Source organism: Lepidothrix coronata, unplaced genomic scaffold (genome assembly GCF_001604755.1).
Source record: "Lepidothrix coronata isolate B3197 unplaced genomic scaffold, Lepidothrix_coronata-1.0 Scaffold31, whole genome shotgun sequence".
Taxonomy (NCBI): domain Eukaryota; kingdom Metazoa; phylum Chordata; class Aves; order Passeriformes; family Pipridae; genus Lepidothrix; species Lepidothrix coronata.
This window is the reverse complement of record NW_016690211.1, coordinates 6,125,999-6,138,214: the sequence shown is the minus strand read 5'-3', so window position 1 is coordinate 6,138,214 and position 12,216 is coordinate 6,125,999. Positions and strand designations below refer to the sequence as shown.

General features: G+C 43.7%; 1 protein-coding gene across 1 annotated transcript in view; it reads right to left on the bottom strand.

The window, feature by feature from the left end:
- MAP3K1 (mitogen-activated protein kinase kinase kinase 1) overlaps nt 1-11,650 on the bottom strand; it is a 58,046-nt gene extending 46,396 nt beyond the window's left edge. The window contains exons 1-2 of the mRNA XM_017811093.1: nt 11,631-11,650; nt 10,429-11,172 (exon numbers count right to left, since the gene is read on the bottom strand). Of these exons, the coding sequence (XP_017666582.1) occupies nt 10,429-11,172; nt 11,631-11,650 (764 nt within the window). The remainder of the gene's footprint in view (nt 1-10,428; nt 11,173-11,630) is intronic.
- Nucleotides 11,651-12,216: the final 566 nt, after the last annotated feature.

The following is a 12,216-nucleotide window of genomic DNA, read 5'->3' as shown; positions in this document are numbered from 1 at the left end:
CATTTAAGCTTATGCACTAATTATTTGTGGTTACTAGCAAGAATCAGTAGTTTAAAAAATGTCTTTAGGGCAAAATCTATATGCCTGCTTTGTACCTCCACCAAATCATAAATTTACTTGTCATCATGTTTCCTGCACTAAGAAAGTATCCTGAAATCTGAAGGCAATGCTGTCTTCTCACCCAGAGATTAACTGACAATATTTAATGGAAAACAAGAGCCTGTCATTAGGGTAGCAGCTCCCACAGAGGGGAGACAGAACACAGCTGGTACTAACCAGTATAACCAGTTGAGCTCCTTCACAGAGATAACATTTCACACGTCTGAAAATGCTGCAATTGCATAAATTAATCCTCCGTTTGGTTTATGCTTTGTTCCCATCCAGTTTATCTACCTATTAGTTGTGCAAATCAGGGAGATGTGTAGCGCTTTTGGCTCTACAATCAGACAAACAATGTACATTTTGTACCAATGGTAACCAGAGGAGGTAAATTTATTCAGTAGTCTTTCCCCTTACAAACATTAATGGAACAGAGCTGAATTATTTCCCAATAAGGTAGATGAAGCAAACTGAGTATTTTTCCAAAATCTTATGGATGCTTAAGTACAGCTATTTATAGCTAAAGGTCCTAGATATATTAAAGAACCAACAATACTCTTACTTTTGACTACTTTCACTATTATATCCTCTGAATCAAGGTTTTAATCATGACAGAAACTCACAATTTTTAGACATTTAACAAATCAGTATGCACCAAAACAGTCAACATGGCCTAGCCAGAAGCAACTTCAGTATGCTAAAATAACATAAATTGAAACACCCATTTCTATGCAAACATTTTGTTAGAGCCAGCAGGTCTGGTAGTTTGTAGCACACACTACACTACCAGTTCTTGCACCCTTCTTTTCCCCCAAGTTCTAGAGGCATCTGCTGCCTGAAGCATCAGACACAGTCCAGCTTACTAACTTTACAACTCACATAAAAAGTTTTATGCAGCCACATATGGGCCACAAGATCCACAGAACTTACCTAGCAACTGTGAGTACAACAGGTTTTATGCTAGCTCCATCCTGCTGCCAGCTGCTTCACAGAGCTGATGAGCCGAGAAACCTCACAACTCCAGCAGACTCATATTAGCTCCAACATGGACATAGTGGTAATTTAGGTCCTGATTTTCCTCTGAATTAGGATTTATGTTTTGAACAAAACCCAGACTAGTTTCACCTATTTAGTGATAAACCTTGCTTTATACCAGGCTGAGGCACCAATACCACAAATAGAATAGACACACAAGAAGTGAACACTTGTTCAAAAAGAGTGTCAATAAAGCCTATAAGGCTCCACCATTGCATAAGGATTTTACTAGAGGCTCACTCACAAGACTGAAACCTGCATTTTTGTTAAGTCCCAGCTATTTACAGCTATTTAGGTCTCAACTACTTATGCCCATGCAAGTACTTTAAATACAGTGGAAATACTAATGCATACAGCCAAGCTGCTTCCTGGAAAGAAATACTTTCAAAAAATTATTTATCAACTAAGAAAAAGTGAAAGACCTATTATGACGAAGCTCCCATGGAACTTTGTCTACACATTAGACAGGCTGGCAGATTTCCTACTAGTTCTCCTTGCTAGCTCCTCAGCAGTCCATCCTGTGGGCTGAAAGGAAGCCAAAAGTCTAAAAGTTCTGGCTGTGCTCTCCCCTGCAGTCTTGATTCTCAGGGTCTACAAGTGGCTTTCCCTGGCACTGGACCTGTATTCTCATTTGCAGTCAATTTTAAAATAAAGGAATGCAATTCATACACAGCTGATTTCAAAATGCCACAGCAATTGTCCTTTTCCACTTGGCTTTGCTGGGCACTCTCACTAGTAGCAGGACTGTAAAACATTGCCACAAACATACAGCTCAGAGCAGGTCAGAACAAGCAAACAGTAGAGCATACTAATTTGCTGAGATACTAAGAGGAATTAAATACTTCAGCGTATTTACCAGGACAAGATGGTTTACCATTGTACCTGAACATGCTGGAACTTAACCGCATGCTTAAAAGACAAACGTGACAACACAGTAGCACGGTTCTTACCATATGTACACTTAACTTTATAAAGAGCAAATCTATACTTCAAAATATTCAATATAAAGAAAATAATTTCAAGATTAAGTACAATTGTACTTCAAATGAGTTTAGAAAGATGAACAGTAAACTTTCATTAGTTTCTGATCACGAATTACAGAAATAAGGGAAAGACTTGGTTAAAGACACTACCTTTCTGAGAAATGCCAGTTTTCACAAAGATCTGTGACATTATTAGTAAACTGTTATTCCACAGAGGATCCCAAAGAGCAACAGTCAAAGAAGGTTACTGACACTGATGTATTTGGTAAACATTTGAACGACGTCATCGAGCCCTTTCTCACGGACATGTCAGAGGGCAGCTTTCAGCTCAAACTCTATCAACAATGTTTTATTTCCCATCAAAAAGGGAAGTCCAGCTTCCACTATAGAAAGGAAACAGGATTTGTAGGAGAGCTTAAGAGTCAGTCTGCAAACCCCAACTTCTCTCCTTTTGTGAAGGAAGAAAAAGCTCAGACTGAGAAACTCTTTTTGCCTAAAATGACAAGGAATCCAAAGTACAAAAAAACCACTTCACATTCATTTATATTACTATTCTAGTGCTTTCTAACCCTTTTCCTAATGTTCTCCATTCCTAAGAGAGTCAACTTGGACTCACCTAGCTTTGAAGTATCTACACAAGGAAAAGTCCTTCTTTTTCAGAATTGAATCCTTCACTACCAGCAATATAGCAGAAATGAGTGACAACAAGAACCATTTTGAACAGAGGATGCTGGCCTGCAGCATAAGCCAAATGCAATGGTCAGGCACAAGTCACCCAAGTCTCTGCCAATGAGTATCACCTCACTCAGCTTACTGACCATATTAGTGTATGTTGGTTTACAATACTGAACACATCCTTACATGAAAGCATCTTACAATTTTGAAGAGAAGGAAGACAGTTTAATCCAAAATATTTATTATTATGTGCCTTCTTCCCACAAAAAAGGCACTCAGTGTCAGTCTGCACGTTAATCTTCATAGTGAGAGAAACCAAACAGTAAGTCATTAAATATTCTCTGTATCAGTTTGGCACAATGCATTTCTAAAATGATAACCCTGAAGACTACCTGCATTGTTCTCTGCCAGAGCTCTGCATGGCTTAAGGAGTTTCATTTCATGCCTTCTTGTCCACAAGGCTTGCAGGGGGGAGGTGGGGTGGGAGCTTCTTCTCCCCGCTCTTCCTGTAATACTGGCTTAAAACAAATACAGAGAACAATCTGCACATCTTTAAGACCTCTTCTCCACATACCCCTGCTCTTCCCCCAAAGAGCCTCTGGGAAGGATAAGAAACATGCAGTTGCAACTCCAAGGAAATTCTTGTCCAGGGAACAAACTGCAACTCCCAGTTAATTTTAGTAATATGTTTGAAGAAGGCGTGAACAAAGCTGAGTGGAGCAGAATGTACCAGTGCACGAGGATCCCTGCCCTAACCTTGAAGTTTAAAGAGAAAGCTAATTATCCTGGTTACTGTGACCTTGCCAGAAACCAAGAGCCACCCCTGCAAGGCAGACAGTGAAGAGCCTGGCTGCATTTGCTGGGCTTTAGAGAAATAGTTTTCACACCCACCGTCAAAAACCTAATAGAAACTCCAGAGCCCTGGCACTTTCTACAGGCCAGAGCATCCAATCTGCCTGCAGAGATCAGGAGACTTACTGTAATAAGCTATTTGTCACAAATCAACGCAGAATTTACAGTTAAAAAAACCCCAATAAATTAATCTCTATTCTATATTTACAGAAGAGCTCATATTCTGGACCTACATGCAGCCATTATTGAATTAACTTTTTTAAAATAAACTTATGCATATTAATATAGTTTTAAGAGAAACTCCATCCAGCTTCCCACTATCACATTAACACTGTCTTAGCAAGGCTTCCATGCTAATCGTAACTGCAATATTTTCTTACATTAAGCAAACAAGTCTTTAATCTTAGCCTAGGCTCCTATCCAGGCATTTACTTTAGTGAAATAACAAATGTTCCAGATATTTATTGCTGGGCATATTTAAGACACTGATTACATATCCGGTGGTAAAACTTCAAACAAGAGAAAAATACTGAAAGGAATACTGGAATCAGACCTGGCAACCCCACAGTCTAAAACCGTGAAAGTTAAAAAAAAAAAAAAAAGTGAAACATTGAGAAACTGAGAAACTGTCCCTGACTACGCAAAATTTTTCAAAGTATATATTCAGCAACCAGAAATTAAAGTACTTCATAATTCAAAGCAATTAGAGTATTGTCTTAATGACAATTGATGAAGCTCCTATGGAACTTTGTCTACACGTTAGACAGGCTGGCAGATTTCCTACTAGTTCTCCTTGCTAGCTCCTCAGCAGTAAACAAACATTTACTTCCTAGAGTGTTGTAATCTGACAAACTCAATAAACTGAACATGAACTGCAAACTGGATATCACTGCAAGTTTCACCACACCTCTGACAGGTATTTGCATTTTTGTATACATCTCCAGATGCAAAACACTTAAATATTACCTGAAGGCAATGGGGAGACCCTATCATCCACTAAGCTTTGAAGTTTCCCTTTTAAAGAATACAAGGAATTACTAAAGAAAAATTTTGCAGGAATTTTATTGGCAGTCGAATGGGAAGTAACAGAAACAATTTGTATAAGAAAACCCAAACTGTTTCTCAGTTTGTTGTTATGACAAATTAGGGGTTTTTTTCCTTCAGCATTTCAAATATTTACACCAAGCTCTTTCAGCATCTGAAAGGAGCAATCCTGGTGATACAAGCATGATGGTCATACAGGACATAAAAAAAATCTTCAGGGTGTAAGAGGGTATTTCAGAGAAATAACAACTGAAATGAAATATATTTGCACACCTTTGAGGGTGAACTACCAGCTCCCAAAAGCACTGTTGACAGCTGAGCAAGAAACTCATTTCAATTTGCTCAAAAGCAGGATGACTGAAAGCTCAAGAAGAGGATGGAAAAGAGCTCAGAAAACATGATGTCAGATGTGGTCAGATGTCAGTGAGGTCAAGCAGACAACTCATTTTCCAGCACTCTACTCCCACCTTCCACAGTGACCCTGGATAAGTTACAAGGAGCTGCAGTATCAACAGCAGTGTGAAGTCTATTGAAAGGAAATACTAGGAAAGAATTGAAGTCCTCTGACACAATAAGCATACTAGCAGTCACTCCACTACAAATTAGGATACTAGTACAAGAGAGATGAGAATAAACGGTATTATATTTCCTTGAATGATTTGAATAGTTTACACTTCAGGGACACAAAAGAAATATATAGAGACAGTGTGAAACAAAAGTAAACTGATTCAAATTCCAGTTTAATCTCAGAAACAGGAACACTAAATGACACTCTAAGTCTAAAGAAAAAGAAAAAACAGCCACTTTTTCCAAATACCTTCAAATCCTTAGTCATCAGATGCTGAACAGCATCAAAAAAATTGGACATTTATTAGCAAAACAGAGAGGGAGTGATATGTCAATCAGCTTTTATTAAGACAATTTGAAAACTACTTCACTAGTTTTCAGACAGAAGGTAAACAATTCCCCACTTCAAACTACTCTTTAGTAGCAAGTACCTAGAGCTGCTGGTTTTTTCTGGACATTTTTCAGCCAAGATCCAACAAAACTGATCTTCCAAAAGCACCCCAACAAAACCAATCAAACAACCCCAACAAAACAAAGCAAACAAAAACCTCAAACCAAACAAACAAAAAACTCCCAACCAAACAACAAAGCATAACCCATAGGTTAACAGAAAAAAGAAACAAAAAACAAAACACCAAAAAACCCCCAAAACTCCAAACACACAGGAAAAAATAATCAGGACTATTCACCACCAACCAGGATTTTCCATTTCTACAGTGTGGTGAAACAGGAAAGAGGAAGCATGCTGCAGCAATACATTCAGCCTCTACTTAAAGATAAAAAGGGAGGGAAGTAACAGAAAGCAACTTTTCACCTAACCACATTCTCCTAGTCAGATAGAGACAAGTAATGAAGCCCTTTTAAAGGCTTTCTGTCTACTTTGCCTCAAGCAAAAGAATGAACTGTAATTCTAGACTTTTAAGAGAGAGCACAGCAGATAAAAGTAAATTAAGACAACCCTTGGATCTCTGCAGAGAATCCTCTGAGAACACTGAGATTAGCATTAGAAACTCAGAACTCAAACCAGATCCGTCCTCTTATCACCACTGCTGCTGAAAACTAGCTTTACAAGTTTGTTTAAAGAACAGCTACATGGTAACATACAATTTATGTTTTAAACAAGCTTAAGCCAAGTTTCACCAATACTGGAAGCAGCATTCGCAGTCACTCCACCCCCAGATGCTTGTTTCCACTCCTGCCTCACGCTCTCCTGCAGCAGCATAAATCTTTGCACAGCTGCACCAGTACCTTTACTACAACTTCAAATGACAACAAACATCTCAGTACACTAAAAGGTCTTGTGAAGTTCAAATCCACCAAACAGAAGGAAAAAGTGATCTTCAAATCTTGTGCTCTATATGTTTGACCTTTGGGTAAGGTACAATTGCACATGTCTACACACAGGTATTGCACTAAGCACTACTTAGACTCCACTGAGTGACAGTGGAGACTGAACCTTTAGTATCACTAAATCCAATGAGACAGAAAGCTCCAGATTAGTTAGTTACAATCTATTTACTTTGCACAGGAACAAAGAAACTGCCATACCAGATCAGACCATTTAAGCAGAACCCTACCACTTGCAATAACTAAGAGCGATAAAAATCAGACATGGTAGAGGGTGACCCTCTTCTAAAGGTGCTCTCAAGCCACAGAGCACAGAAGAGGTAGAAAGTGAATCTTCTTTCCCAGTAGTATCCAGCTCAAACTGGAAGCAGAAAATTTGGTGGTTTATTTAAACAAACAGTTACAAATATCCAGCTATAGGGACTTGGATAAAATACAAAATTATATTTTACCTTGGTTAAGAATAGCCAGGATAAAAAATAAGCTATATTTTTTTAACCTAAGCTATATTTTGACAACATAAGCAGAGAAAGTTATCATTTCAGTAACACGAAAAAAAAAAGGCAAGTTGAACCTTAGCCACACTGTGCTTTCACTCTACATGCTCTCCCTCTGTTCCGACTTCAACTCTCAGTGTTCTGTTAAAAGCATTCATGTCCTTCCATCAAAGGTGCTACAAATTGATGAGCAGAGCTGAAAGTGATGAGTTTTTACTAATGCACTTGTACATATAGACAAAACTTCAGTTTTGAAGTGCGTCTTGGGTGTCTCTAGCAGGTGTCAAAAAGCAACTGCAGAAAAACTGTATTAATATCTACAAAGGTTATCTTGCAGCTGAACTAACACATACATTTTCAAACAATTTTTACACAAGTCACATAGGATGTGGTTACTGCATGCAGAGGACATGAATGTCATATTTCTTGCTTTTCATTTTTATGGCATTATAAACTAATCCTGTACTTGGGAATGCAATAAGTCACCTATATCAATTTCAGACACAAACACCACCTAAGGGGTTTGACTGTTTTAAAACCACATTGTTAAGGTCGCAGAGAAGGAGGTGCATTTTGCCTTCATGGATTTTCCTCAAGCTACAAGAAATCAGACTACAGTTATTATTGACCTCACTATTTGGATCCTTTTATAAGGAAAATTAACACATTGTCAGTATAGAAGCTATACAGGATAAGAGATCTGAAGTGCTTTATGTTGAAGCTGCAAGTCCTAGTAAAACAACTCCCCCCTCCTCTTGCAGCGATATAAAAAGATCAGTGAAAATATTCACTCTACTTCCTCACAAGCAGAATGCTTGAGAGATTTAAGAAAAAAAAGTAATATTTACATCTATAACTTAAACAGCAGTCAATTTCCCTACTCAGCTTCATTTTGAAGCTCATGCAGGTCTTCCACCATACACAGAAACTCTATTTAAAAGGAAAGTAACTAATACCAAAGAGACTGACACGGGGACTTTGGAGCAAGCGCAGTATCTTCTAACTAGCAGTAGATCCTTACAGGTAACTACAACTACCTGTATTTAAAAACAGAATATAAAACCTCCACATAATACATTATTTAGATCATGCCTTTCAGTTTTGCCTCTTAATAAACATTTGGACAACTGCTGCACACACACCTTTAATACATAATACACTGTTACATATAAATTAGCCTCTTTCAGTTAAAACAAATCAATTAATATTAAAATGAAGGAAGAAAGATGTTTTAAATTCTTGATACAGCCTGACAAAGTAATACTCTAACATCCGTTTATTAGTAACAAAGCATACAGAATTACTGACTCTACATGAGCATTTATAGAATATTTCCAAAGGACAATCATTATTAAATTGCCATGTATTTTCAACTGCACTTAAAATAAATTCAAAGTAGACCTTCTCACTAAAATACTAAAGAGAGAATCACTTGGCATTTAGTATTTTCTAAGATTTGTTAACATTCCTAGTCAAATATCAGAGAGTATTTAAGAGTGTTCTAACTTGTACACACATGCAATACACTGATTTGACAAAATACAGGTACTTAAGAGTAAGTAAAACTGTTCATGTGAAAAGGAAAAAAATTCCACAGCTGCTCTGTCATTGCTGTGGGACTCTTGAGGATGGATGCAGTGTTTCAGGATCGATGCAACATATATTGGCCTTTCTCAATGTCAAGCCTAACTCCCACTTGATATCACCATGAGACTCAATTGCTTTAAACATGTTCCGATACTGATTCTTTATTTTCCTTGAAAGCCATGCAACTGGATATAATTGTATTACAAGACACAGTACATTATAATTTCATTACTTGATAGAGACAAAGATGGTGCCAAGAGTTATAAAAAGGCAGGGCACTCACTAAAATTCATACATTATTTCCCTTCCCCAAAACATTTACGATTTCCTGCTAATCCTTTTGTAGGTACAGAGCCATTTCTTATCTGCATAACCACACCATACCAAGCATTTTTACCTTGCCCTACAAACAGGCCAAAATCCATCTGAATGGCTGAGAATACACATAAACAGGACACTGGTCCAGAAAACAGTTCCTATTACAATAGTCCCAGGTTAAGTCAACATTTTTAAAATATCCTTGAGGTTTACCTAAGACATAACCACAAAGAACACACAAGTCCCAAATGGGAACTATATTTGTTTCTCACGAGGTTTAAATGATTAGCCAAACTGTAAGGCATCATTAAAATAGGTCCCTGGATCTAAACTACAGAGTCCACACCATATAAAATCTTACAAGAAATCCATGTGAAATTGTCAACTCCACATCAAATTTACACAGTCATGCTGCAGTGCCTTCCCACACACACACCAGTCAGACCCTGCAAGTGCACGGTAAAGCTGAAATACGCTCTGAAGTACTTCAACTGCTTCACTGCGGACATGAGCTCGATTTCATCCTGAACACTTGCACGCTTCTCAAATAGGTGTAATACAGGCAGTTCTCAAGAAAATGGAACTTATCAATTAGTACACGCAGAAGGCAAATACGGGCTTCGAACACCAGGGCACTGAACGAAACCACTGAAATTTATCACCTAGACTAAATCACGACAAAACTACTTTCTCTTGGAAAACCAGGAGGTCATCTATGTTTTAAAGCCTTTCCTCTCCTGACCAAGAGCTAAAAGAAATCAGTTCTGCACTATCGCGATGCTGCAAATTAGAATGTGACTTCAGAGAAGTCCTCCGCGGGGGAAAAAAAAAAATAAATAGAGTAGATTACTCAGTTTTGCAGCAAACTGCCCGGACAGCAGCCGGGGAGCACCCGGGGCAGGGAAACAGCCGTCGCCCGACCCCCAGCGCGCCCGGCCCGGCCCCGCGGAGCGGCGGGCAGGCACCGCGTCCCAGCAGCCGCTGATATATCCAGCCCCGGCCCCGCCGCCGCCCCGAGCCCGCACTTCAAAGATTTTCGGGACTCCGGCAGAAGTCAGACACAAGCGCACCCCCGCACCCGGGCCGTCCCCCGCGGCCCCGCTCCCGCCGCACCGCTGACAGCTGCAGGCGCCCAGCGGGGCAGTCCGGCCCGGCCACTCACCCTCCTGCATGCCCGCACCAGGTACCCCGGAGAAGACGGGCGAGCTCTGTCCGCCGCGCCCCAGCGCTGCGCTCCGCGGCAGCTCCCACCGCCCCCGCATCCGCCACCGGCCCGGGGCCAGGCGCGGCCGTGCACCCGGCGGGGAACGGAGCGCTGGAGCCTCCCCCCCGAGCTCTGCCCGCGGGAAAGGGCCCCGCCGCTGTCATCCGCCCCCGCCCGGGGTCGAGCGTTGCCCGCCCCTCCAGCCCCCGGCGCCTCTCACCTCGCGGCGGGGGACGGCTCCATCCTCCGCTCGGCGGCGGGGTCCGTCCCCGCCGAGCTCCCCGCCGGCAGCGGCTCCAGGAGCTCGGCGCAGCGGCTGGGGGAGGCAGCCGGGCTGGCGGGGCTGGAGCGCGACGGCCCGGGCAGGTAGTGAAGCAGCAGCGTCTCGGGGGGCTCCGGCGAGGAGGAGGAGGAAGAGGAGGAGGCGGCCAGGGCGGCGGCGAGGAAGAGGGGCGCCTCCGGCAGCCGGTCAAGCTCCACGCTCCGCACTTTACGCAGCTGCTTCCGTCTCCAGTCAGAGCGCTGTTCCTGGCAGCCGCCGCCGCCCGCCTCCCGCAGGAGCCCCCCGCCGCTCCCGGCGACGCTCCCCGCCGCCGCGCCACCCTTCAGGCTCCCGCAGGTGGCGGCGGCGGCGGCCGCCTCCGCGCCGGCGCCCGAGGATAATCCCGATGACGAGGCGCGATCCCCCGCCGTCGCCGCCATTTTCTCTGGCAGGTCACATCGGGCTCCCAAGCAGCGGGGGCGGCAGCCGCTCCGCGCGCTGCGCAAAGGGCGCTGCCTGCGGAAACGGCGTAGGGCGGGGGCGGGCGGCGGCAGCCTATTGGCGGCGGCGGCGGCGGGGGCGGGGCGACCGCGCGAAGGTACGCGGGGCCGCGCCCCGCCCGCCCCCGCGCAGGTGTCGGCGCGAGAAGGAGGGGGGGAGGGAGCGCGGGGAGGGAGCGGGGACGTCGCCGCTGCGCAGGGCCTGGAGCGGGGCCAGAGCGCGTTGTCTGTCCATCTGTCCGTCAGTCAGTCCGTGCGAGTGGGCGGCCGGGCGGGCCGAGCCCGGGACCCGGTGGAGGCGGGGAGCGCTTCCCCGCCCTCATGCGGCCCTTCCCACGTGTGGGAGAGCGGTCCCGGGGCGGGGGCTATCGGTCCGCCCGTCCGTCTGTCCGTCGTGGGAGTGGAGGGGAAGCCTTTCCCGGAACTCGGACTGCGCTCCAACTCGTACCCCCCACCCCTTCCCCCTTCCGTGTGCCTCCTCTCCCTAGCACACCCAGCTGGAATGTGCTCGTCCCTCTCTGGAGTTAGTACGAAATTAAGTGCACATCCTTGCCCACAGCCTTCGCGCGTCCCTCTCTGGGCTGCCCTCAGTTGACAGGCGCCGCTTCCCCTATGCTCAGGTCCTGCGTCTGTAAGGATGGAGAAGCGTTAATGTCTCGCCGGAGTACGCTCGTCTCCATGTGTGCGCAGGTATGCACACACATTTTAGCCTGCCACGCACACCTATCGCTGTGGCTGCTTCCCGAGAGACTGGGAGAGGGAAGAAAGGCAGGAGACATCACATGGCCAGAACCTTGGAAGGTTTTTCTCTTGGTCTGGATTTCCACACGAAAGGAATGGGTTTGCTTTTTGATCTCAGATGAGGAAAGGAGAACTGGATGTTGCCACGCATACAAGGTTGTTTTCAGGGTGGTGTGAATACGGTAAAAGTCACACACTTCTTAGCACTTCAACTGAGGCTTATTTCCCAGAATTTGGTAGGTGCCCAAGTGTAACATTAACTAAGCAACTGAACAATGATTATAAGTATAATCACTTTGCTGGGATCACTGCTTTGATCTGAAGCACTAGTTGAGTGGGAAGTGTCTCCTAAGAGAAGCAGATTCTTTCTTGCCTTACATATGTGATCAGATGCTGACTTAAATGTAGAGTCTTTGCTGGAGGATGTGATGAGCAGATTGGTAGAGGTCTTTCCCTCTAGACAAAAGTCTGAGGAGACTGTACTCGCTATACTGGCAGAATAGTA